We start from the raw sequence: 27,478 nt of genomic DNA on the forward strand, positions 1-27,478 counted from the left end.
TCTGGGTTTTCTTGCCCCCTCCTGGGCCCCGGCCTCTGTTCGATCCCCCTCGCCTTGTTTAGCCCCTATAATGCCCTCAGCTTTCGCTTTCTTGCCATCCAGTCCCCCTGTGTCTCCATGCCCCTCAGTCTCCTCCTTCTCCCAGCAAGCTCCCTTTACCTGTTGTTTCCCTCGCTGTCTGATCATGAGATCCACCGGTCCCTCTACTTCTTCCTTGCAGTCAGCCCGTTCAGTATCTGTTCTGGATACTGTTGTCCGAAGCGTCAACATCAGATCAGCTGTCGGCTTTCCCCCTCTCCTCAGTTTAAAGCCCTCTCGATCTCCTTCCTCACATTGGCAGCCAGTAGTCTAGTTCCCTCTGTGCTCAGGTGCAGGCCATCCCGCCGGTAGAGCTTACTCTTTCCCCAGAAGGACGTCCAGTTCCTCACAAAGTGGAAGCCCTCCTCCTGGCACCATCTCCTCAACCATGCATTCACAGCCTGGAGGTCTGCCTGCCTCTTTGCATCTGCTCTCGGTACAGGTAGGATCTCTGAGAATGCTACCCTCCGGGTATTCCGCTTCAGTTTTCGTCCCAGGACCCTGAACTGGTCAGTCAGCGTGGCCATGCTGAAGTTCCTCCGGCTCACATCATTCGTTCCGACGTGGATTATCACCGCTGTCTCCTCTGTCTCTGCTCCATCCAGGATCCTCTCGATCCTATCAGAGACGTCTCGTGTCTTGGCCCCTGGGAGACAAGTCACTAGCCGGTCCTCCCTTCCTCCAGCTACGTGACTATCTACCTCTCTCAAGATCGAGTCTCCTACCACAATAGCAGACTTCCCTTTCCTCAGCAACCTCCTCTGTCTCAGGTCCGTGTCCTCGGTGTATTGTGGTGTCTCACCCTCGGGGTCTCGGTGAGTCACGGTCTCCTCCTCTTGTGTGGTTCCTCCGCTAGGTCCTTCCTCGGTTTCGCCTTGTGGATCCTGGGTCTCGTCTGCCGACATCCGTCTGTGCAGCTGCTGGTCCTGTCCTTCCACCTTCCTATAGGCCTCCTGCACTGTGTGATACTATGTTAATTCTCAAGATTGGGGTTCAGTTTGAAATCTGGTACTTCGGTGCTGCTGTAGTTAGAATTTATGTTGCCATTCCTGGCTTCAATTAGCACTGGAAGTGTAATGCAAGATTTGGTGGACAGAACTATGCTCAATATTTTCTGCTAGTGGTGATGAGCATTTAAACAATACAAACAAACCACAATGATCATCACTGGCTAAATTAGACTCAGTGCTGGGCTCTATCTGGATTTTGGCACTGAATATCTGGGTCGTGGACAGTGTCTGGAAATTATGCGGGGATGGCTAGTATTCTGTGCGATACCAGCATAGCTAACTAGGCAAAATTATGACCCGACTGCTATTTATGTGGTCTTACTTGCCTGGTTAGCTGAGTGGACACCAGCACTGAATATCTTTGATGCCCACATAATTCCCGACACTATCCATACTCTGTACTGAATCTTCCCGGCACTAATTGGTGAGTGTTACATGGGCCAGAAGAGATATTTCACAGCATTGTCTGATTAAGTGCCATTAAATATCACCTCCCGTTCCACTTATCATAATTTAACTTGGCAAGAGCCTTTTGTTTTTAACCCTTGTATGTATCGTACGAGTATATTGCATGACTTCTAACAAATTTTTAATCTTCATGTACTTGCAATCTAATACTCTTTTGGAGTAGAGACATTGTATCCTGAAATTCTTCCTGTATACAGCACTGTACAGTAGTCTGCCTGATTTGCCGAATCGAATCGATTCACTTTCTGAAAAAAATTGGACTCACCGATTCATTGAGTCCTGACATACCTCCGGGCATCCTAAAGTAGCAGGAGCTGTGGCAGAGACCACTTGGCAGAAGCAGTGTGGTGAACAGGTGTCTCCTGGCCTTCCCTGCCGGGGCTTTCCCTCTGCCACATCACTGATGACGCAGCAGAGGGAAGCCCTAGCAGGCAGGCTGCGAGAAGCCTGTTCACATCACTGCTTCTGCCAAGCCAGCCATCACTGGTACTACTTTAGGAGGCCTGGAGGGGAGGGGAGGGGGTCATTCGTAAGGTGCTGCATAGGGGACTAGAAGGGATGGAAAGCTGCTGTGAGAGAGGAGAGACGAAGAATTGGTGGAGATGGGATGGAGAGGAAGGGAGAGATGCTACAGAGGTAGAAAGAGTTGAGAGGGAGATATCTTGCATATAGTGGAGGGGAGGGAGACATGCATGGAGAAGAGAGAGAGAGAAATGTTGGACATGGGTAGAGGGCAGGGAGAGATGGTGGAGAAAGAGATGGTGCACATGATAATGGAGGGGAGAGATGCTGTATGGAGGGGAATAAAGAAGGTTGACTGAGGACACAAGGCAGGGAGAGAGAGATGGTGGTAGACAGTGGGAAAGAAACAAATGTTGGATATGGCAGTGGAAGGGAAGTTACAGAGATGGAAGATGAATGGTGAGTATGGAGAAAGAAGAAAATGTCAAATGGGTAGGAGACCTTGGCAAGTGAGTTAACAGAAGAAAAACAGAAACCAGAACCTGGGACCAACATGATTTGTATAATAAAATGAATGACCAGAGAACAAAAGATAGAAGAAATATTTTTATTTTTTGTGATTACAATATGTCAGATTTGAAATGTGTATCCTGCCAGAGCTGGTGTTACACAGCGAGCATGAGCTAAGACCTAACAGAGAGAGGAAAAGTCTTTTTTGTTTATTTTGTTTATGCTACAGTGCTGGCATGGGGATGGAGAGGGCAAAAGGGGCTGGGGTGGGTGAAGAGTCTACAAAATAAACCCACCAGGATGTTTGAAAACCCCCCCAAAAAACACCCTATTGGGCGGGAAAAGTGAATCAAATCGGAAAATCAATTCAATAGGCCAAATCGAAATGAAAATTTTTCCCCTGAATTGGGTAGCACTACTGTACAGAAACAGTATTCTTTCTGAGGTCCTCCTTTTTAATGGCCTTTTGAACTCTGTACTAGATGAAATTACAGTATCTATACTAAGGATGTACCGAATGGTAAAGCCGCCTAGGAATAGGCGGTTGATAAATTTTTTAAAATAAATAAATAAATAAGTTCCTTTATGTGCAATAGTATTTTTGGAGTATTAACTAAAGGATCCTTGAATGTGTTTCCAGGGATTACATGGGTGCTGGTTTACAGGACAGACAAATACAAGAGGCTAAAGGCAGAAGTGGAAAAACAAAGCAAGAAATGTGAGTATTGTTTGATATATGCCTTTCCAATACTGAAAATTCTGTAGATTTAGATTTAGAGACATAGGCCTTATGGTCTTTATCTGCCTTCATTTTTCTATCTAGTCTGTCCAACAATGTCACCCACTATTCCCCTCCTCTCCCTTAGAGATCCAATGTACTTTTCCCAGGCTTTCTTGAATTCAGATACACTCTTTGTCACCTCCACTGGGAGGCTGTTCCAAGCATTCACCACCCTTTCTGTGCAAAAAGTATTTTGAGGTTACTTCTGAATCTATCCTCTTCAGTGTTCTCCCCAGAAATTTTTTTCCAGCTGGGTGGCATGAAAAAGTAGCCAGGTGGGGCGGGATGGGGAAATTTGGTGGTGGGGAAAATTAACCCCCTCTTTTACTAAGGTGCGCTAGCGTTTTTAGCATGCATAAACCCCCGCGCTATGCAGTAAAACTAATGCCAGCTCAATACTGGCATTAGCGTCTAGCGCATGCTAAAACCGCTATCACAACTTAGTAAAAGGAGCCCTAAATGTGTACTATTTTTATTAATTATTATTATTTTCCAATGCTCAATATGACTTCCTTTTTTAAGGTTTGACACTTGTGCCAGAATATTTTTACTAAATTTAAGAAGTATCCAATTCTAGAAATGAATAATTAGATATTTACCCTCTTTCAAATGGTATAGAGGTTTAAAAAAGGGAAATGTGTTAATGAAGTCATTAGGTTCAATCTAGCCATTTATTTCTGCATGAATTTAAACAACTAAAAAAAAAAAAGATAAATATAGCTCATCCAGTAATACAAGAAACGGCTCTACGGCACCTCTAATAATGTTTTGATTACTAGGTTCCTTCCTGAGGTCTCACTGAGGATATGAAATAGATGCGATCCCCACTTCCAGACCTCTTCCACATAATTTATGGAGAGGTGTTACTGAGCCTTGAAGGAGACCTATGTGATTGCACTACAGCAAAATAAAAAAGTAGCAGATAAAGATCAAAGTGAGAGCTAGGGCAAAACAATTAAGTAAAGATGCAGGTAATAATTAGCAATGTATTAAAAATATTTTATTTTTATCTGCTTATAATGTCATTTGAAAGTTGCTTGATGTTAATACAACTTTAATTTAATTCTTTATAGTGTGTGTGTGGAGGGGGAGAAGCAACATCTACATCAACAGTAAAGTTAGAATAGGGTTATTAAATCCAGTGGCATACTTAGTATATATGACAGCCAGTGCTGATCATTTTAACAACCCCCTCCAACACACGCATTGTAAAACTAAACAAGCCAGATCCTGCACAGTCAATTGATCCTGTACAGTTGATGCTAACAGAAAGCCATGTCCTTTTAATACACACAGACAGATACACCCTCGCCCAATATGGAATAATCACAAACTAAAAATAGAACAATGTAGACAAAAGTTAAACTGAACCAAGAAACCAGACTATGCATGCAATGCAACACCACAGAAACAGTGGCACATCTTCTAATACTGTGCAAAATATAAAGACAGTAGATGTAAATTTGAAAAAAACTGCTATGTAACAATCACCACTTTACAAATTAACAAATAGAAATAAAACAAATAATGAGAAATAAGATAATACCATTTTATTGGACTAATCCATTTTTCAATTAGCTTTCAGAGGCAAAATCTTTCTTCAAGACAGTACAGCAGGGGTGCCCACAATTTTTTGGCTTGCGAGCTACTTTTTAAAATGGCCAAGTCAAAATGATCTACCAACAATAACATTTTAAAAAACACAAAGCACATTGTACACAGAGAAAATGTTAATTATCATTTGTATTTGGTTTTTTTTTTTTTAAGAGGTCAAGGCTAAGGTGACCATACGTCCTGTTTTCAACAGGACAGTCCCGTTTTTGGATCGGCCATCCCGTTGTCCCAATCCACCGCTTCGGGATACCGAAATGTCCCGTTTTCAGGGACAGCATCCCGAAGCGGTGCATGGGGACACCAGGACGGGTGTTCGCTTTCCTTCCCTGCCGTGCCAATTCAAAGCCCGGTTCACCGCTGCTGCTTCTTGCCTTCTTCCTGATGCCAATTTTGACATCAGAGAGGACGTTCCAGGCCAGTCAATCACTGCATAGTTGGGCCGGAATGCCCTGTCCGACGTCAAGATTGATGTCGGGGAAGGGAGGAGGAGGAAGGTGGCTTTTGTTCCTGCCAAATCGGGGAAGTAGAGAAAAAGTAAACAACCATCGCGGCCCAAAACAGAGTGCCCGGGGCAGCTGCTCTCCTTGCTCCCGCCTGCCTGCTAATACAGCCGAGAAGGGGAAAGCTGAAGAGTCCAGGCCAGGCAAGAGATCGCTTCTCCCCCGCAGCTAAAAGTGGCCTTTATCCCAGGATAAGCAGGCATGATATTTTCACATGTGGGTGACGTCATCTACGGAGCCCCGATGCGGACAGCATCTCAAGCAAACTTGATTGAAGATTCAAGCTTGCTGTGCTGCACCACGCATGTGTGCCTCCTGCTCCACTAGAGGACGCATCCCCTCCTCGTGGTCTCCAGTTCGTTTTTTTCCACAGTGCTAAGAAGACACGTTTTTTCTTAGCTCTGCCCCAAGTGCCTTCTTTGCACCGCGATTTATTGTTTTTTTATAGTTTTAAAAGTCGCTGTGCGTATAGTTACTTTTATTCTTCTTTTTTCCTGCTCATCGCGTTTAACGCGCTTTCATTCGTGACCCGGGGGCCCCCGGGTCGTCGCGGCCGCATGGCCTGATAGGCCGCGGTCGCCTGATTTTTCTATGTCCCAGCCTGTTACCGGCTTTAAAAAGTGCACCAGGTGCGAGCGTCTACTATCGATCACAGACCCGCATCGCTGGTGCATCCTTTGCCTGGGGCCGATCATCCGACAGAAACTTGCCCCTGGTGCGCAACTTTCCAACACCGGGCGCTCCGCCGCCGCCGGGCCCACATGGCGGACCTGTTTGCTGCCGACCAACCCTCGACATTGGCCCCGGCCTTGACCTCGGCCTTGGGTCCCTCGGTCCCGCCTCGGGGACAATGGCCGGGCAAGGGGGGAGTTCCTTACCCACGGCCCCGGCGAAGCCTTCGAAGACCTCTGGACGTGCCTCCACCACTCGGGAATGCTCTGAATCGAGATCGCCCTCGGTGGAGTGCACCGCGGCCTCGGACATGCCATCGATGCTGTCCGTGCCGGTGTTCCAGGAGATGCTCCGGGCAATGATCACGACGGAGCTATCTGCTGCCATGGCTCACCTTCACCCAGCCTCGACCTCGACCTCGCGTGCGCCGGACCAGTCTGAGCCCCAAATCGAGACCCCTTGGGGCAAAGTGCGCCGTTTTCACCGCCTCTCTTCTTCCTCAGATTCCTCCCCGAGGCACTCGAGGCGTTCGTCCCCGTCGGAGCTGTGCGGGGCGAAACGTAGATCGAAGCCCCTCGACCCCTCGGGCCATTGACTCTCCAAAATGGCCCGGAGTTCCCCTCCGACTCGAGGCAGCTCGCCCTCGACTCGATCAGGGGGACCGCTATGGGTTACCGAGCTGTCTCTCACTAACCCAAAGCTTCTACTGACTCCCCCTCGGTCCGGGGCTCCGGTCGGTGCCCCTTACCCCGGCGGCGTCCCCGAGGGGCTCCTCGAGGCGACGCAGGTCCTCGACCCCGGAGCGCTTCCACAGTGCGTCCCCGGTCTAAGATCGAGGGTCCGAATATGAACCTCGCTATTCGAGGGAGGCTTCCCTTTCCTTCTCAGCGAAACGGAGGTCTCGTTCACCATCCCCGCAAGGGGCCACGGGATCACACCGGCCTTCCTTTACGAGGTTCGTCCAGGACATGGGACGTGCCCTTGACTTGGACTTACAATCTGACTCGAGGTACTCCAAGGAATACCTGGCGGAGCTGGACATGCCTTCCCCGCCCCGAGAGTCTCTCCGGCTACCGCTGAACCCGGTACTCCGGCAGACCCTCCTCAGGAATCTCGAGACTCCTTACATGGTGACGGCTGTCCCATCTAAAATGGAGTCTAAGTACCGTACGGTGACCTGCCCGGGGTTCGAGCAACCACAGTTGTCCCACCAATCCTTACTGGTGGAGTCTTCTTTGAAGAAAGCTCACCCCTCTAGGGTATCCGCGGCGGTCCCTCCAGGACGCGAGGGCAGGACACTGGACAAATTTGGCCGCCGTTTGTATCAGAACTCTATGATGGCCTCTAGAGTCCTGAACTATACATTCACTTTCTCCTCCTATCTGAAACACCTCATTGGGCTTCTGGGCGCCTTCTCGGCGGACTTACCTGCCCCCCCGCCAGGCAGCATTTGGCCTCCTCGAGGATTTTTCAAACCTCAGTCTGCACCTATTCCACGCCGCTTACGACGGCTTCGAACTCTCTTCCAGGGTCGCAGCCTTCGCCGTGGCCTGCGCCGGCTGGCGTGGCTACGGTTAGTCAATATGGACCCTAACCTCCAGGACCGGTTAGCTAACCTTCCTTGCGTCGGTAAAGAACTGTTCGACGACACTATCGAGGCAGCTACGAAGCGGCTATCGGAACACGAACGTTCCTTTGCCTCCCTCGTCCGGCAGAAGCCTAAACCATCAGCCTCTCATCCTTTTCGGGGATTGCCTCACCGCTATCCCCAGAAGTCCACTCCGGCCTTTTCCAGACCGCCGCCTTGGCGCCCCAGACTCATTCTAGGGCTTTACCTAAATCACAGCCTACTTCGCCTGCGAAGCCGTCTCCGTCCTTTTGACGGGATGAGCGGACGGGGGCTGGCCCTCTCCGCGCCTCCGCCTAGCCTCCTTCCCATCGGGGGTCGCCTACGAGCCTACTACCCTCGCTGGGAAGCCATAACGTCGGACTCCTGGGTCCTTGGCGTGATTTCATCAGGGTACTCACTCAACTTTCGAGTGGTTCCTCCCGACAGCCCTCCAAGTGCGTGTCCCCCCCAATCGAGCGCAGTTGTCCCTCTTCCTCTCCGAGGCCCAGGATCTACTTCGCCTGCGGGCGGTGGAACCAGTCCCATTAAAACAGAGGGGCCAAGGGTTCTACTCCCGTTACTTCCTGGTACCGAAGAAGACGGGAGATCTGCGCCCGATTCTGGACTTGAGACGCCTGAACAAGTTTCTAGTGCGGGAAAAGTTTCGGAGGCTTTCCCTTCCGATTCTTTACCCCTTGATCAACGAGGGCGATTGGCTCTGCTCCCTCGATCTGAAGGAGGCCTACACCCATGTTCCGGTGCACCCTGCTTATCGCAGGTTCCTGCGCTTTCAGGTGGGGGACCTCCATCTGCAATATCGGGTCCTCCCCTTCGGCCTGTCCTCGTCCCCACGGGTCTTCACCAAGTGCCTCGTAGTGGTCGCGGCTGCCTTGCACTCCCAGGGCCTGCAAGTATTCCTCTACCTGGACGATTGGCTGATCAAAGCCCCGATCAGGGAGGGGGTTATCTCAGCGACCCGACAGACTATTACTTCTCTTCAGAGTCTGGGGTTCGAGATAAACTTCCCGAAATCCCAGCTGTGCCCCTCTCAATCCTTACAATTCATCGGGGCCGTGCTGGACACAGTCCGTCTCCGTTCCTTCCTACCTCCTCAGCGGCTGGAGGCGCTGGTAAACCTGAGCCGACAGATCTCGGGGCCACCTCTGTCTCGGCGCGACAAATGATGACGCTCCTCGGCCATATGGCCTCTACCGTCCACGTCACTCCGCTTGCCCTTCTTCATCTACGGTTACCACAGTGGACTTTGGCCTCACAATGGCGCCAGGATCGGGACCCGATCAACCGCCCCGTGACTGACTCCTTCTTTGAAAAAAATCGCTCCGTTGGTGGGCTGACTCTTCGAATCTTTCCAAGGGATTGCTCTTTCTCGCCCCCCCACACCACAAGGTCCTAACCACGGACTCGTCGGAGTATGCTTGGGGGGCTCATGTAAGAACATAAGAACATAAGCAGTGCCTCCGCCGGGTCAGACCATAGGTCCATCCTGCCCAGCAGTCCGCTTCCGCGGCGGCCCAAACAGGTCACGACCTGTCCAAATCACCAGAAGGGGCCCCCATGCCACCTTGGTTTCCTATTGAGTCCTATCTTCCCATCAAAGTCCTAGCCCTCCGGTCTTGCACATGCACGACCTGGTCGGGTTTCTATACTTATTTTCTGGTTATCTTTCTCAGTATCCCACGATCCCTTTATCCCTCAGGAATCCGTCCAGTCTCTGTTTGAATCCTTGTACCGTACTCTGCCCAATCACTTCCTCCGGTAGCGCATTCCAAGTGTCCACGACCTTTGGGTGAAAAAAAATCTTCCTTGCATTCGTTTTGAACCTATCTAGACGATCTCCGCACTCAAGGTCTGTGGTCAACAGAGGATCGCCGCTGCCACATCAACGTGCTGGAGCTTCGGGCCATTTACCTCGCCGCGGTGGCTTTTCAACACCTGCTCCGCGACCGGGTGGTTCTCATCCGCACGGACAACCAGGGGTGACCCGGGAAACTACAGGCCTGTGAGCTTGACCTCGGTTCCGGGAAAGATGATGGAAGCAATGATAAAGGACACAATCTGCGAACACATAGAAAAAAATGGACAACTGAAGGCGAGCCAGCATGGCTTCTGCAAGGGAAGGTCATGCCTCACAAACTTGCTTTACTTCTTCGAGGGAATAAACAACCAGATAGATAAGGGGGAATCCATAGACATCATTTACCTTGACTTCCAAAAAGCCTTCGACAAGGTACCTCACGAACGGCTATTAAAAAAGCTGTGGAACCACGGGGTGCAAGGAGATATCTACCGATGGATCAAACACTGGTTGGCAGGCAGGAAACAGAGGGTTGGAATAAAGGGCCAATATTCAGACTGGCAATGGGTCACGAGCGGAGTTCCACAGGGGTCGGTGCTGGGACCTCTATTGTTTAATATATTTATTGATGATCTGGAGACCGGGACAAAATGTGAGGTTATCAAATTTGCTGATGACACCAAACTCTGCAGCAGGGTTAGGAACACAGAAGACTGTGAAAACCTGCAAAGGGACCTAACGAGACTGGTAGACTGGGCAAATAAGTGGCAAATGAGTTTTAACGTAGAGAAATGCAAAGTCATGCATGTAGGGAAAAAGAACCCGATGTTCAGCTACAAAATGGGGGGAACACGGCTAGGGGTGAGTAACCTTGAAAGGGATCTGGGAGTTATGGTTGACACATCACTGAAACCATCGGCACAGTGTGCGACAGCCTCAAAGAAAGCAAATAGAATGCTGGGCATCATCAAAAAAGGTATCACAACCAGGACAAAGGAAGTCATCATGCCGCTGTATCGCGCAATGGTGCGCCCGCACCTGGAGTACTGTGTTCAATACTGGTCGCCGTACCTCAAAAAGGATATGGCGGTACTCGAGGGAGTGCAGAGGAGGGCGACTAAACTGATAAAAGGTATGGAAAATTTCTCATACGCTGACAGGTTAAAAAAGCTGGGGCTGTTCTCCCTGGAGAAGAGGAGACTTAGAGGGGACATGATAGAAACTTTCAAAATCCTAAAGGGCATAGAGAAAGTGAATAAGAACAGATTCTTCAAACTGTGGGGAGCCACAAGCACTAGGGGTCACTCGGAGAAATTGAAAGGGGACAGGTTTAGAACAAATGCTAGGAAGTTCTTTTTTACCCAGAGGGTGGTGGACACATGGAACAAGCTTCCAGAGGAGGTGATAAGCCAGAACTCTGTACAGGGATTCAAGAAAGGTTTGGATAGGTTCCTGGAGGATAAGGGGATAGAGGGGTACAGATAGAACTTGAGGTAGGTTATTGAATTGGTCAGTAACCACTTCACAGGTCGCACACCTGATGGGCCGCCGCGGGAGCGGACTGCTGGGCAGGATGGACCTCTGGTCTGACCCAGTGGAGGCAACTTCTTATGTTCTTATGTTCTTACTACGTAAACAAGCAGGGAGGGACAGGGTCGTGGTCCCTCTGCCAAGAGGCTCTGCGTCTCTGGGAATGGGCGGTCTCCCAAAACATTCTCCTTCGAGCGGTTTACATACAGGGAGAGCAAAACTGGCTGGCGGACAGGCTCAGCCGCCTCCTCCAGCCGCACGAGTGGTCCCTGCATTCCCAGGTCCTGCAACAGGTGTTCGACAGGTGGGGGACTCCTTAGATAGATCTGTTCGCCTCCCTCGACAACCAAAAACTGCCTCTCTTCTGTTCAAGGATATACTCCCCGGAACGTCTCGAGGCTGATGCCTTCCTCCTCGACTGGGAAGGGAAGTTCCTCTACGTGTTCCCGCCTTTTCCTCTGATTCTGAGGACGCTGGTCCACTTGAAATCAATGAGGGCCACTCTGATCTTGATTGCCCCTCGGTGGCCCCGCCAGCCATGGTTTTCCCTACTACTTCAACTCAGTGTCCGGGAACTTCTGCTTCTGCCCGTGTTTCCCTCTCTGCTATCTCGGAGTCGGGGTTCACTGTTACATCCCAATCTTCGATCTCTACATCTGACTGCTTGGTTCCTGTCCCCCTGACTTGTCTTCCCATGTTTCAGTCGGTCAGGGAGGTGTTGGAGGCTTCTCGGAAAGTCTCGACTAGACTCTGCTATTCCTAGAAGTGGACTAGATTCTCGTCCTGGTGCTCCTCTCACCGCCAGAACCCGGTGTCAGTCCCTGTGCCTTTGGTCCTGGAGTATTTGCTTCATTTATCTCACTCTGGCCTGAAGACCAATTCCATTTTAGTGCGATTGCTGCCTTTCATCAGCCCCTGGAAGGGAAGGCCCTTTCACTCCACCCCTTGGTTTCTCGTTTCATGAAAGGTCTTTTGAATGTTCATCCTCCCCTCAAACCGCCTCCTGTGGTTTGGGATCTTAATGTGGTTCTGGCTCAATTGATGAAACCTCCATTTGAGCCTTTGGATAAGTGTCATTTTAAGTTTCTCACTTGGAAAGTGATCTTCCTACTCGCCCTCACCTCTGCTTGGAGGATTAGCGAGCTGCAGGCTTTGGTGGCGGACCCACCTTTCACGGTATTCCACCATGACAAGGTGGTCCTCCGCACTCACCCTAAGTTTTTGCCTAAGGTAGTATCTGATTTTCATCTCAACCAGTCGATTGTTCTGCCTGTGTTGTTCCCCAAGCCCAACTCTCATCCTGGAGAGGTGGCGCTCCACACTCTTGACTGTAAGAGGGCGTTAGCCTTTTATCTCAAACGCACTCAGTCTCATCGGACAGTTCCACAATTGTTTTTGTCCTTCGACCCTAATAGGTTGGGACGCCCAGTTTCCAAGCGCACCTTGTCCAACTGGTTGGCCGCTTGTATTTCTTTCTGCTATGCTCAGGCTGGTTTCGCGCTATATGGTCGAGTTACGGGACATAAAGTCCGAGCGATGGCAGCTTCGATAGCTTTCCTCAGGTCCACGCCTATTGAGGATATCTGCAAGGCTGCCACGTGGTCTTCGGTTCATACTTTCACCTCCCACTACTGCCTGGATACACTGTCCAGGAGCGATGGCCGGTTCGGCCAATCGGTGTTACGTAATCTGTTTTCTTAAATTGCCAACTTCCCTCCACCCCTTTTTATTAGCTTGGAGGTCACCCACATGTGAGAATATCATGTCTGCTTGTCCTGGGATAAAGCACAGTTACTTACCGTAACAGGTGTTATCCAGGGACAGCAGGCATATATTCTCACAACCCGCCCACCTCCCCGGGGTTGGCTTCTTTGCTGGATATGTGAAGTGGAGACCACGAGGAGGGGATGCGCCCTCTAGTGGAGCAGGAGGCACACATGCGTGGTTCAGCACAGCAAGCTTGAATCTTCAATCAAGTTTGCTTGAGATGCTGTCCGCATCGGGGCTCCGTAGATGACGTCACCCACATGTGAGAATATATGCCTGCTGTCCCTGTTACGGTAAGTAACTGTGCTTTTCAGAGGGGCCCCGACACGGCAGCTGCCCTGAAGTTTTCCCTCTGCCACAACTTCCCGTTTCCGACAGGACACATCGCGGCAGAGAGAAAGCTTCAGGGCAGCTGCCATGCCAGGGCACCAATTTAGGAGTTTAGCAAAGAAGTTCGGACCGCTGGCCCTCCCCCCCCGGATCTGTTGCTGTTTGCTTCCCCCCTAATTCCGGCCCTAGGCACCTGCCTCCTGGGCCTACCCTTTAATCCGCTTTTATCCACAACCTGCGAGGAACAACTTCTGCCCAGAATTCCTTCCATATTCAGCTTCAACCTGAATCAGAATTTTTTTTGGGGGGGGCTAGAAATCTTGGATCCATTGTTTGCTTGAATATAATCTGTCTGTAGATGTGGAACGACTGAAGAAATGAATTTTTTGTTTTTGTGGCAACAATAGGGGAGTCTTCTAGATGACAAAGTAATTTTGAGGTGTCGGGGCAGGGGGATGCAGACTTGATGGCTTGAAAAAAAAAGTCCCCCTTCTTGTCAATGCTGAGTCAATCATTCATGCATAAGGTGACCATACGTCCCGTTTTCAAAGGGACAGTCCCATTTTTAGACCAACCGTCCCATTGTCCTGATCCACATGAGGACATAGGAAGGAGGCACTGAGGGCACTAAGGACATAGGATGGGACACTAAGGACATAGGACGGAGGCACTGGGTGCACTAAGAACACAGGACGGAGGCACTGGGGGTACTAAGGACATAGGAAGGAGGCACTAGGGCAGGGGTAGGGAACTCCGGTTCTCGAGAGCCATATTCCAGTCGGGTTTTCAGAATTTCCCCAATGAATATGCATTGAAAGCAGTGCATGCAAATGGATCTCATGCATATTCATTGGGGAAATCCTGAAAACCCGACTGGAATACGGCTCTCGATGACCGGAGTTCTCTACCCCTGCACTAGGGGCACTAAGAACATAGGAAGGAGGCACACTGGGGGCACTAAGGACATGGGAATGAGGCCATTATGAATTAATAAGATATTATGTGTACATGAAAAATGAATGGAAGAAATTGGGGGCGGGGCTAGGGCGGGACTGACAATTAATAGATGTCCCTTTTTGATGAAAAAAAATAAATGGTCAGGTTAGTCAAGGCAGATGAGTTTAAAATATGCAATGTCACCTCAGGGTGGTAGATGCAAAGAACAGTTTCCCAGAAGAGGTGATGGAAACAAGAGACTTTGTCTGAATTCAAAAAAGTGTGGGATAGGCACATGGTATCTCAGAGAGGAAGCGTTGATGGATGGGCCATTTGGCCATTATCTGCCATCATATTTCCATACAGAGGCCCAGCGCTGCTGCCTTCAGTTGTAGGAAGGCTTATGGTCCCTTCTAGCATGGGTGCCCATGCAAGTGCCTTGTTTCAATCCCACTGCTAATCGGACAAAATACTTTTGAATATTAAATCATGCTATATATCTACGGTATATAATACTGCATGTATAATTAAAGTATTTTCCAAAAGTTATTTACTTAAATAAATGGGGTAATTGAAAACACCCACTGCAAGTAAAATAATATATTGATGATTCTTTGTGTTTATTTGGCTATTGAGATCTATTGCTTTGCTTTAACTGTTGGTGGTCTTTATTGCCCCTGAGAAGAGGCCTTGGTTAACTGCTCACTGGTCCTAAAAGCAACCCCTGCTATCCCCACAATTAATGCTGTTTCCTAAAAGACTTTCATTTTTCTGATCTAAACGCATTTTAAAATAATGGATACGCATCTTAATTAAGCTAAAACCCGGATCCTAACTCCCACTATCTGCATTACTCACACAACGAAGAACCAGCTCTGATCCAAACGCCTTTTAGCTTCCTTTCGGTTGTGACCTCTTTTCTTTACACTGGAAGTAATTGCGGAGTGGAGATAAGAAGCTGGAAGTTTAGGTGAATGGGAATTTTGGCGATTTGTTTGTTCCCGGGGCATATTCTGGTGAAGGGAGCAATTTCTTTTCTTGTTATATAGTGTGAAGAATTCGGAGATCTATGGAGTCCCGGTTTTTCCTAGTCTGTTTTCGGGCCGGTTTAATGTTTGTAATAGTGTCTTTTTTTTTTTTAGGTAGAGCTGTTGATGTTTGATTACTGGCATTTACATTTATTATGAAAATAAACTTTTATTCAAAACCAACCACAATAAAAAAGCGGGTATTGAACATCGTACTTTTGCTTAAAAAAACAGCTTCCCTTCTCTTCTCTTCCCCCCCTTCCCCCTGGGACGTAACTTCCGGTTTCGGAGGGAAGAGAAGGGAAGCCAGCATGCACACTTTAGAGCCCCGAAGCATGAGTTCGCTATGGGTGATCTCCAAGCCGGTGAGAGGAGGGTTTTTTTTTTTTTTTTTTTAAATGTTGAGCAGCGGTGGCAGCAGCAGGATTCACGATAGATGACAGCCAGGCGGTCATCTAAATTAGCCGGGTGGAGCGCCCGGTTAAAAGGCCCTAGGGAGAACACTGCCCTTTCACCTTCATCTTATGCCTCCTCATTCCAGAGGCTTGCATCATGTGCATTTATGCCATGTACGTATTTAAACATCTCTTATCATATCTCCTCTCTTCCCCCTTTCCTCCAAAGTATACGTAGTGAGATCTTTAAAGTTTGTCTCTGTACGCCTTATGACGAAGACCGTCAGCCATTTTAGTAGCCTTCCTCTGGATTGACTCCACAATTGTACATACACTTCCCCCTCCCCTTTCGCGGTTTCTGCACTCGCGATTTCACATAATCGTGATTTTTTTCTGGGGAGGGGGAAAATTTAAAAAAACATATTTTTTACCTCCCTGCCGCCTTCCCGGCCTTACCTGATGGTCTAGTGGGCTTTCGGGGCAGGAGCGATCTTCCTACACTCCTGCCCCGTGCAGATCGCCAAGATTCACACCATTGTTGGTATTGTAAGGTGTTTATTCATTTATTTGTTTGTGTGTAATAGTATTTTTATTGTTATATATAGATTTTGATTTTGAGGTTTTTTATTTAGATTGGAAATCCTACTTAAAAATATTTGTCTCCCATTTTTTGTATGGTATTGATTTTCACCTTAAGATCATCACACCCAAGTCCTAATCTTCTTTCGTGCACAAAATTACTTCACCCACTAAACTCTAATTCCCTTGGTTTTTGCAGCCCAAATGCATGACCTTGCATTTCTTAGCATTAAATCTTAGCTGCCAAATTTTGGACCATTCTTCAAACTTCGCTAGATTTTTTTCTCAAGTTATCCACACCATCAAGGGTGTTTACTCTGTTGCAGATTTTGGTATCATCCACAAAGAGGCAAATCTTACCTGACATCCCTTCAGCAATATTGCTTACAAAAAATGTTAATCAAAACAGGCCCAAGAATTGAACGTTGAGGCACATCATTGGTAACATCCCAATTGGTAAATCATTATTTTAGGAGACTTTAACTTTGCAGATTATCCAAAACTCACTGAGGCGCAAAGAAAATTTGCCAAATTGTTGACAGATCTGGGATTCATCCAACAAGTCCACTCCCCCACTCACTCTTCTGGAAACACTTTAGACTTGATCTTCATCTTAAAAGGCCCACAAAATGATAATAAATCTACCATATTAACCATCCTTCAGGTCTCTTGGACTAACCACCACATAATCACTTTCAAACTACAAATTAAGAGCGAAAAAACAGCAGAAAATCCTTTATCACAAAAAACAACCACAGTCGACCCAAAGTCAGTAAACCTTCACGCTTTGTCCCTTGGCATTTCCAAACTAGACCTAAATACAGGTCCCATAGTCAATTCATTAGATAAGAAGGCAAAGATACGACACTCTGGCGTAAAATCACTCTTTGAGAAATTAGCAAAAGCCAAAGATGCCAAAACAAATGCACTGAGTTAAAATCCACCTGGAAAAGCTTTCTGAAAGAATACAAACTAGCGCTACTCGAAAGAAAAAAGGAACATTTCACTAACCTAATATCTAAGGTCCTATGTAGATCAAAGGCCATTTTCTTGTTGTTGAAAAACTTGTTCTCCTCCCAAGGACCACCTCAGGACCAACAAACAAACTTAGATAGTGAATCCCTCTCTATTTTCTTCCATGACAAGATATCAAAAATATGAGACACCCTAGACGTGGAGGCCAAAGCTCTGCCAAACAGCCCAGCATCTTCACAACAGGATAACCTAACAAAGAGTGAAACCCTAAACAGTTTCAAACCAGTTTCCATAGAAGATCTGAAAAATTCAATAGATTCCCTATGTCCCACAACCTCGATCTTAGACCCATGCCCATCCGCAACACTTCTAGCTACCAACAAAATCTTCTTGTCCTCCATCCTACTCTTACTAAATGAGTCCCTAAAATCAGGCACAATACCACAATGTTGGAAACCTGCTGTAGTGAGACCAGTTCTAAAAAAATCCACCATGGACCTGGAAAATTCAAGCAGCTATAAACCAGTCTCAAACCTTCCATTTATCTCAAAAATACTTGAAAAGATAGTACTCACACAGCTAAGAGACTTCATAGAAACAAATGCCAGTCTATCCATCTTCCAATCAGGATTTAGGAAACAGCACAGAAACAGTACTGTTAGACATAGAGACAACTGCTGGAAAATTCTAGATGAAGGGAAAGACGCATTATTGGTACTATTAGACCTAAGTGCCGCCTTTGACACTATTGATCACTCACTTCTATCCAGACTACAATCTATTGGAATCAATGATATTGCACTAGCTTGGCTCTCCTCCTTCCTTAGTGAAAGATCGCAGAGAGTACTATTAGGACACTCCCAATGTTCCATCTAAGGATTGATGAGGTGTGTGCAAAAAAAAATATGCATGAGCGACAAGTTACATACTCCACAAATTTATGAGCAGGCGCGGAGTACGCATTTTTAAACAAATGTAGTTTATCCTTGTACTCCTTATGTATTTTTAATCATCTATGGATATGTTTGTATGTTTATTGTTCAAATGGTTTTATTTATTTCCCCAAATTTATTTTTGTTATACGCATTGAAAATATTTGATATTGCGTTTAAATCAAAATCTCAATAAACTTGAAATGAGTGCCCGTGAGATTGTGGGAGGGTTAAATACTCAAAACTTAGAAGAATAACAATTTACTTAAAGTTTTTGCTTCGCCAGCTTTCTGGTATCTTTACATACAGTGGCGTACCTAGCATACGTAACACCCGGGCCATCATTTTTTGGCACGCCCCCATATCTGTATGAAAAACATGATTTTTAGTAACAAGCCACACATCACACATGAGTACCTAGGAAAAGGCAGCATCTTACATATTGCAGTGAGCAGTACATCAATACACCCATTGTAAAACTAAACAAGCCAGACCAGCACAGATCAATCCTACACCGTCAATCCTAACAGAAAACCATGTCTTTTGAAAACACAGAACACAGAAAACACCTTCGCCTAGTATGGAATATGTCATCACAAACTAACCCCTCCCCCTTTTACAAAACTGTATTGTGGATTTTAGCCACGGTGGTAACAGCTCTGACGCTCATAGAATTCTGAGCATCAGAGCTGCTACCACCACGGCTGGCACTAAAAAATGCTCCACAGTTTTAAAAAAGGGGGGATAAAATAGAAATACACAGCTTCAACGCTCTAGCTCAGGGGTGCCCAAACTTTTTGGGCTTGCGAGCTACTTTAAAATGACCAAGTCAAAATGATCTACCAACAATAAAATTAAAAAACACAAAGCACACTATATGCTGAGAAAATGTTAATTATCATTCCTATTCTGGGTTTTTTTCAAAGAGGTCAAGGCAGATGACCCTATGCATTATCATCTCAGTAACAACCATACAAAAATAGACAAATATACCTCCCTTCCTTTTTATTAAACCACAATAGCAGTTTTTAGCGCAGGGAACTGCGCTAAATGCCCAGCGCTGCTCTCGACGCTCATAGGCTCCCTGCGCTAAAAAACACTATTGCGGTTTAGTAAAAGGGGGCCATAGTGCAAAATATAGACAGCATATATAAATTCAGACACATTTTGATCACTAAATTTAAAATAAAATCATTTTTCCTACCTTGTCTGGTGATTTAATGAGTCTCTGGTTGCACTTTCATCTTCTGACTGTGCATCCAATCTTTCTTCCCTTCTTTCAGCCTGTATGCTTCCTCTCCTCCAAACCTCATTCCCTCCCCTAACTTTTTCTTCCTCTCTCCCTACCCTTTCTTTCTTTTTTTCTCTCTTGATGCCCCCTTTCTTTTTTTCTGTTTCCCTTCTGTCTCCCTGCCTGCCCCCTTTCTTTCTTTCTCCCTACCCTCCACAAAGCCACTGCTGCCACCATCGGGGGAAACAGGCCCCAAAGCCACCACCGCAACCATCGTGGGAAACAGGCCCCAAAGCCACCACTGCGGCTGCCCCAAGCTCGCTCTGCTTCACACCGGGCCGACCAGCATTCCCCCGATGTCAATTCTGCCGTTGGAGAAGAAGTTCCGCCCATCCAGGCAGGGATTGGCTGGCCCGAACTTCCTCTCCGACTGCAGCCTTAGGGAGGGTGCACAGCCGGGGCAGACCGCCCCCCCCTTGGTACGCCACTGAAGACGTGGCAGCGGCTCCTCTCACAAATCCCCACCAGCGTCGGAAGTCCGATGCAGTCGGGGATCTTGAGAGGAACAGCCACTGCATCTTTCAACTTTAAAATACACTAAGGCCGCCGCCGCTTCCTTTCACCTCCGCCCGCCCTCGAGTGAGCGACAGGAGAAAACATATGAGTGACGCCACTGAAAATAGTGAGCGATCGCTCATGCGCTCAGCTTAGAGGGAACATTGGACACTCCCTATCTGAGCCAAAACCACTCCGCTATGAAGTGCCCCAAGGTGCATTGTTATCCCCACTCCTCTTCAACCTCTATGTCAGACCAGTACTCGAAATCGCAGCAAACTACCAAATTAAAATCCACTCATTCGCTGACAAAATACAGCTCTACCTTCCCTTAGGCCAACACTGCGACACACAAATCATAAAACTCCATAGCTGCCTAACTGAAATAAAGAACTGGATGACTGCAAATAAACTACAACTTAATGCCTGAAAGACTGAACTCCTCTGAATACACAAAGACACCTGTACATACCACCGCCCATCCTTTTCCTGGGGAAATGACACACTTATAGCTAAAGATAACGTCCGCAGCCTAGGAGTGATCCTGGACTCAAATCTATCACAATCAAATCACATATCAAACGTAGTGTCTTCATTCTTCTACTTCCTCCATCAACTGAAATGCATCTGTCCTTACTTTTCAGAAACCGTTTTGCCCAACTATTACATGCATTTGTATTATCCCGCTTAGACTATTGCAACACACTACTAGTGGGCTTACCTACAAAAACCCTCTCCCACCTTCAAGGTGTACAAAATGCAGCCGTTCATCTCCTGAAAAACCTAGGCTTCTGAGACTTGTCACCCCAGCACTAACATCAATGCATTGGTTACCTATCCAAAAACGCTGCGCCTTTAAAGCTTTGGTCCCAGAGGGGAATGAGAAGCTGGAGTCCCTTTGGATCAAGGTTCCCAGACGCAACGGTGCGGATATGAAAATTGGCCTTTACTATCGCTCCCCAGGACATAGTAGATGACGGCAGATAAAGACCCGAATGGTCCATCCAGTCTGCCCAACCTGATTCAATTTAAAAAATTTTTATTTTTTTATTTTTTTTATTTTTCTACTTAGCTATTTCTGGGCAAGAATCCAAAGCTTTACCCGGTACTGTGCTTGGGTTCCAACTGCCAAAATCTCTGTTAAGACTTACTCCAGCCCATCTACACCCTCCCAGCCATTGAAGCCCTCCCCTGCCCATCCTTCACCAAACGGCCATACACCGACACAAACCGTGCAAGTCTGCCCAGTAACTGGCCTAGTTCAATATTTAATATTATTTTCTGATTCTAAATCTTCTGTGTTCATCCCACGCTTCTTTGAACTCAGTCACAGTTTTACTCTCCACCACCTCTCTCGGGAGCGCATTCCAGGCATCCACTACCCTCTCCGTAAAGTAGAATTTCCTAACATTGCCCCTGAATCTACCACCCCTCAACCTCAAATTATGTCCTCTGGTTTTACCATTTTCCTTTCTCTGGAAAAGATTTTGTTCTAAGTTAATACCCTTCAAGTATTTGAACGTCTGAATCATATCTCCCCTGTCTCTCCTTTCTTCTAGGGTATACATATTCAGGGCTTCCAGTCTCTCCTCATACGTCTTCTGGCGCAAGCCTCCTATCATTTTCGTCGCCCTCCTCTGGACCGCCTCAAGTCTTCTTACGTCTTTCGCCAGATACGGTCTCCAAAACTGAACACAATACTCCAAGTGGGGCCTTACCAATGACCTGTACAGGGGCATCAACACCTTCTTCCTTCTACTGACTACGCCTCTCTTTATACTGCCCAGCATCCTTCTGGCAGCAGCCACTGCCTTGTCACACTGTTTTTTCGCCTTTAGATCTTCAGACACTATCATCCCAAGGTCCCTCTCCCCGTCCGTGCATATCAGCTTCTCTCCTCCCAGCATATACGGTTCCTTCCTATTATTAATCCCCAAATGCATTACTCTGCATTTCTTTGCATTGAATTTTATTTGCTAGGCATTAGACCATTCCTCTAACTTTTGCAGATCCTTTTTCATATTTTCCACTCCCTCTTCGGTGTCTACTCTGTTACAAATCTTGGTATCATCTGCAAAAAGGCACACTTTTCCTTCTAACCCTTCAGCAATGTCACTCACATACATATTGAACAGGATTGGCCCCAGCACTGAACCCTGAGGGACTCCACTAGTCACCTTTCCTTCCTTCGAGCGACTTCCATTAACCACCACCCTCTGGCGTCTGTCCGACAGCCAGTTTCTGACCCAGTTCACCACTTTGGGTCCTAACTTCAGCCCTTCAAGTTTGTTCAACAGCCTCCTATGAGGAACTGTATCAAAGGCTTTGCTGAAATCCAAGTAAATTACATCTAGCATATGTCCTCGATCCAGCTCTCTGGTCACCCAATCAAAAAATTCAATCAGGTTCGTTTGGCATGATTTACCTTTTGTAAAGCCATGTTGCCTCGGATCTTGTAACCCATTAGATTCAAGGAAGTACACTATCCTTTCTTTCAGCAACACTTCCATTATTTTTCCAACAACTGAAGTGAGGCTCACCGGCCTGTAGTTTCCTGCTTCATCCCTGTGACCACTTTTATGAATAGGGACCACATCCGCTCTCCTCCAATCCCCAGGAATCACTCCCGTCTCCAGAGATTTGTTGAACAAGTCTTTAATAGGACTCGCCAGAACCTCTCTGAGCTCCCTTAGTATCCTGGGATGGATCCCGTCTGGTCCCATCGCTTTGTCCACCTTCAGTTTTTCAAGTTGCTCATAAACACCCTCCTCCGTGAACGGCGCAGAATCTACTCCATTTTCTCGTGTAACTTTGCCAGACAATCTCGGTCCTTCTCCAGGATTTTCTTCTGTGAACACAGAACAGAAGTATTTGTTTAGCACATTTGCTTTCTCCTCATCACTCTCCACATATTTGTTCCCAGCATCTTTTAGCCTAGCAATTCCATTTTTTATCTTCCTTCTTTCACTAATATATCTGAAAAAATTTTTATCTCCCTTTTTTACATTTTTAGCCATTTGTTCTTCCGCCTGTGCCTTGGCCAAACGTATCTCTCTCTTGGCTTCTTTCAGTTTCACCCTGTAGTCCTTTCTGCTCTCCTCTTCTTGGGTTTTTTTATATTTCATGAACGCCAACTCTTTCGCCTTTATTTTCTCAGCCACTAGGTTGGAGAACCATATCGGCTTCCTTTTTCTCTTGTTTTTATTGATTTTCTTCACATAAAGGTCCGTGGCCATTTTTATCGCTCCTTTCAGCTTAGATCACTGTCTTTCTACTTCTCTTATGTCCTCCCATCCTAACAGCTCTTTCTTCAGGTACTTTCCCATTGCATTAAAGTCTGTACGTTTGAAATCTAGGACTTTAAGTATCGTGCGGCCGCTCTCCACTTTAGCCGTTATATCAAACCAAACCGTTTGAATATCGCTACTACCCAGATGAGCACCCACTCGAACATTAGAGATACTCTCTCCATTTGTGAGGACCAGATCCAATATCGCTTTTTCCCTTGTGGGTTCCGTCACCATTTGTCTGAGCAGAGCCTCTTGAAAGGCATCCACAATCTCCCTACTTCTTTCCGATTCCGCAGACGGAACATTCCAGTCCGCATCTGGCAGGTTGAAATCTCCCAACAGCAGAACCTCCTCTTTCCTTCCAAACTTTTGGATATCCACAATCAGATCCTTATCAATTTGCTGCGATTGAGTCGGAGGTCTGTAGACTACACCCACGTAGATAGAAGTTCCATCTTCTCTTTTCAGAGCAATCCATATCGCTTCTTCCTCTCCCCAGGTCCCTTGCATTTCGGTCGCTTGGATATTGATCTTTACATAGAGAGCTACTCCTCCACCTTTATGACCATCTCTGTCCTTCCTAAAAAGATTATATCCCGGTATGTTTGCATCCCATCCATGTGATTCACTGAACCATGTCTCTGTGATAGCAACAATATCTAGATCTGCCTCTAATATCAGGGCTTGCAGATCATGAACTTTGTTGCTTAGACTGCGAGCATTTGTGGTCATCGCTTTCCAGCTATTTTTCAGCGATAATCTCCTTTTTCGTATGGATTTTTGTGTCGTTTCACTTTCCGTTGCAATACTAAGAAATGAGTTTCTGATATTGCTTATGTTGCAGCCTTTACTACTATCACATCTTTTCTTTTGCCGGGGGTGGTCTCTATAATTGTCCTTCGTACATACACCATCCCCACCTTCTAGTTTAAATGCCTAGAAAAATATTGTGTAAATTTCTCTGCAAGGTTTCTTTTTCCTGCTGTAGTAATATGTAGCCCATCAGTGCAATATAGCTTATTGTCCTTCCATGTATTTCCCCATCCTCCTACGTACCTGAAGCCTTCTTGATGACACCAGGCTCTGAGCCATCTATTAAAGTCCTCTGTGTTTTTCACTCTTTGCTCTCCCTTTCCATATGCAGGCAGTATTTCAGAAAAAGGTTTCACGCCCTCACCAAGCTCCCGAAAAGCTTTCTGTGCTGCAAGTGTGGAGTTGTTGGCCAGGTCATTTGTTCCCAGATGGATAACAACATCAGTGTTAAAATCCTTAGTTTCTTCTTTAATTATAGTCAGTATTTGCCTGGAACTCCTGATAGCTGAGGATCCTGGAAGACATTTCACTATTTTGGTCTCCTCGCCCTGTGTTCCAAGGTTAATGCCTCTGATGATGGAATCTCCCAACAGTAATAGTTTTCTATTTTTGGCTTTTTTATTTGTACTTAGGGTGCGCTTGTTCTCTTGAGTTACCTTCATTGGTTCCAGTCCCACCTCCCTTCTGTTTTCCTGAGTATCGCAGTGCACTAGTGGAGCGAAGGAATTCTGTAGAGGTAATATTAGTGAAGGTGGATGTTTCTGTGTTACATGTCGCAGTCTTCCTGAGCCTATTGTGACCCATTTATTCCTGGGCTGTTTTATTCTTTGAGGTAGAGGTGGTAAGTTGGTATGATTTTATGGAGTGATGGAAGCTGCTTTAATTGTATTCAATTCCTGTTTAAGTTTGCAGAGCTCCTCCTTAATACTGGCAAGTTGAAGACAGATGGGGCAAGCCTTAAGCCTCCAAATAGTATGTTTTGGAATTAAAGCACCACATTGATTGCATAGAATAAAGGTCATCTTGATTGGTTGTGAAGTGACTTAATTTGAGTAGTCCTGATTATATGGGTCTCTATATATGAATAGTGGTCCCTGGGGTTGGTGGGACTATAAGTCTTATCCTTATTCCTATGAAGGGAAAGGGAAAGAGGAAATAAGATTTAAAAGAGGAAAGAGAAGGGTTTATTTTTTGTGCTTTTTTTTTTTTTTTTTGTAAGAAATAGGGATGAGAAGAGAAATTAAGCAGATATAATGCTGAAAACCAGTGAAAAGAGCAGAATATGAAATGCTGAGTAACTTAGCTTTTAGAAGTTCACAGGGCAGCCTTGTTCACAGCAATGTCCCAAAGATAATGCAATTAACCTTAGAAGTAAAACAGAGCCCCTCCCTTCTCCACCTAATCAGCAGAAAACAATGGCTGAATACTAGTAAGACAGAAATATAGGCTCTATACCACCTAAAACACAGTATTTTAAACAAAAATGCAGGTTCTATCAGTGCTACCCTAAAACACAGGATTTATAACAGGATTTTCCCTACTTTAGTCACCCTGAGCCACAGGCACCAGGATTTAATTAGAGTTAACAAGGTCTTACCCTTTTTCCTATGAAGAGGAAGAGGAAATAAGATTTAACAGAGGAAAGAGAAGGGTTTATTTTTTTGTGTTTTTTAAAATATTTTTTTTAGTAAGAAACAGGGATGAGAAGAGAAATTAAGCAGATATAATGCTGAAAACCAGTGAAAAGAGCAGCATATGAAATGCTGAGTAACTTAGCTTTTAGAAGTTCACAGGGCAGCCTTGTTCACAGCAATGTCCCAAAGGACAGATGGAGGAGACAGACTCAGATATGATAGAGGAAATCAAACAAGGATGTAGGACAGGAAATGTAATGATCAAGGGAGACTTCAACTTCCCAGGGATTAACTGGAACCTGGGAACCTCAAACTGTGGTAAGGAGACGAAGTTCCTGGAAATGATAGGGGATTGCTCCCTAGAACAAATGGTGGGAGAGCCGACGAGAGGAGACGCCACCTTGGGACTTGGTCCTAAATGGCATTACTGGTCAGACAAAAGAAGTAGAAGTTACGGTCCCTCTTGGGACGAGCGATCACAATATGATCAACTTTAAACTAGACATTGAGAAAGGGAAACGTACCAAAACCTTAACCACGACTTTCAACTTTAAAAAAGGAAGATATGATAGCATGAGAGCCATGGTTAAAAAGCGGCTCAAGAAAAGGTTGGATAAAATCAGAATGGTTGACCAGGCATGGTCCCTATTAAAAACTACTATCACGAAAGCACAAAGCCTGTACATCCCACAGATAACCAAAGGACGGCAAAATAAAAGCAAAAGAGAATCGGCATGGCTTACTAAAGAGGTTAAGGAAGCCATAAAGGGAAAGAAGGACTCCTTTAAAGAATGGAAACACACGAAAACAACCAAAGCTCGGAAAAAACACAAGGAGGAGCAGAAGAAATGTCACAAAGCGGTGAGGGATACCAAAAAGGACTACGAGGAGAAAATTGCGCAAGAGGCCAAGAACTTCAAGCCCTTTTTTAGATATATAAAAAGAAAAAACCCCGCAAAAGAGGCGGTGGGACCATTGGATGACCAGGGAAGAAAAGGGTACATAAAGGAAGACAAACAAATTGCTGACAAACTAAATTCCTTCTTTGCATCCGTCTTTACGAAGGAGGACACCGCAACAATACCAGTAGTAGTGAAAGTGTTCAAAGGAGAAATAGAGGAAAGCCTCACCACAGTAGAGGTGGACTTGGACCAGATATACTACCAGATTGACAAACTTAAAGGTGACAAATCCCCTGGACCTGATGGAATTCATCCGAGAGTCTTAAAATAATTTAAGGTTGAAATCGGAGAGCTATTGCAAAAACTTGCCAACCTGTCAATTAGAACCGGTCAGATATCGGACGATTGGAAGAAAGCGAACGTCACGCCAATTTTCAAAAAAGGATCGAGAGGAGAACCGGGCAACTACAGACCTGCGAGTCTTATGTCTGTCCCTGGTAAGATGGTTGAAGCACTGATTAAAGATAGCATAGTCCAGCACTTGGACACACACGACCTGATGGGAACCAGTCAACACGGTTTCAGGAAAGGGAAATCATGTTTGACGAATTTACTCCAATTTTTCGAAACTGTGAACAAACATATTGATAATGGAGAACCGGTGGACATAATATACTTGGACTTCTAAAAAGCGTTCGACAAGGTTCCACATGAAAGATTTCTTAGGAAACTACAAAGTCATGGAGTAGAGGGAGATATACTAAGATGGATAGGCAAATGGCTGGAGAACAGAAAGCAGAGGGTGGGCATAAGTGGGAAGTTATTGGACTGGGAGAAAGTGACTAGTGGGATGCCCCAGGGCTCAGTACTTGGGCCCATCTTATTTAATATTTTTATAAATGCCTTAGAAGAAGGAACATCCAGTGGGATCATCAAGTTTGCTGATGACACAAAGCTATGCTGGGCAATCAGATCGCGGAAGGACAGCGAGGCACTCCAGAGTGACTTGTTTCAGAGAAATGGGCGGAGAAATGGCAGATGAAGTTTAATGTAGAAAAGTG

General features: G+C 46.2%; 1 protein-coding gene across 1 annotated transcript in view; it reads left to right on the forward strand.

Annotated features, from left to right (window-relative positions):
- Positions 1 to 27,478, forward strand: part of TMCO1 (transmembrane and coiled-coil domains 1) — a 213,641-nt gene that overhangs the window by 18,260 nt on the left and 167,903 nt on the right. The window contains exon 2 of the mRNA XM_033960397.1: positions 3,169 to 3,246. Within this exon, the coding sequence (XP_033816288.1) occupies positions 3,169 to 3,246 (78 nt within the window). The remainder of the gene's footprint in view (positions 1 to 3,168; positions 3,247 to 27,478) is intronic.

The sequence above is a fragment of the Geotrypetes seraphini genome, chromosome 10, assembly GCF_902459505.1.
Source record: "Geotrypetes seraphini chromosome 10, aGeoSer1.1, whole genome shotgun sequence".
NCBI lineage: Eukaryota > Metazoa > Chordata > Amphibia > Gymnophiona > Dermophiidae > Geotrypetes > Geotrypetes seraphini.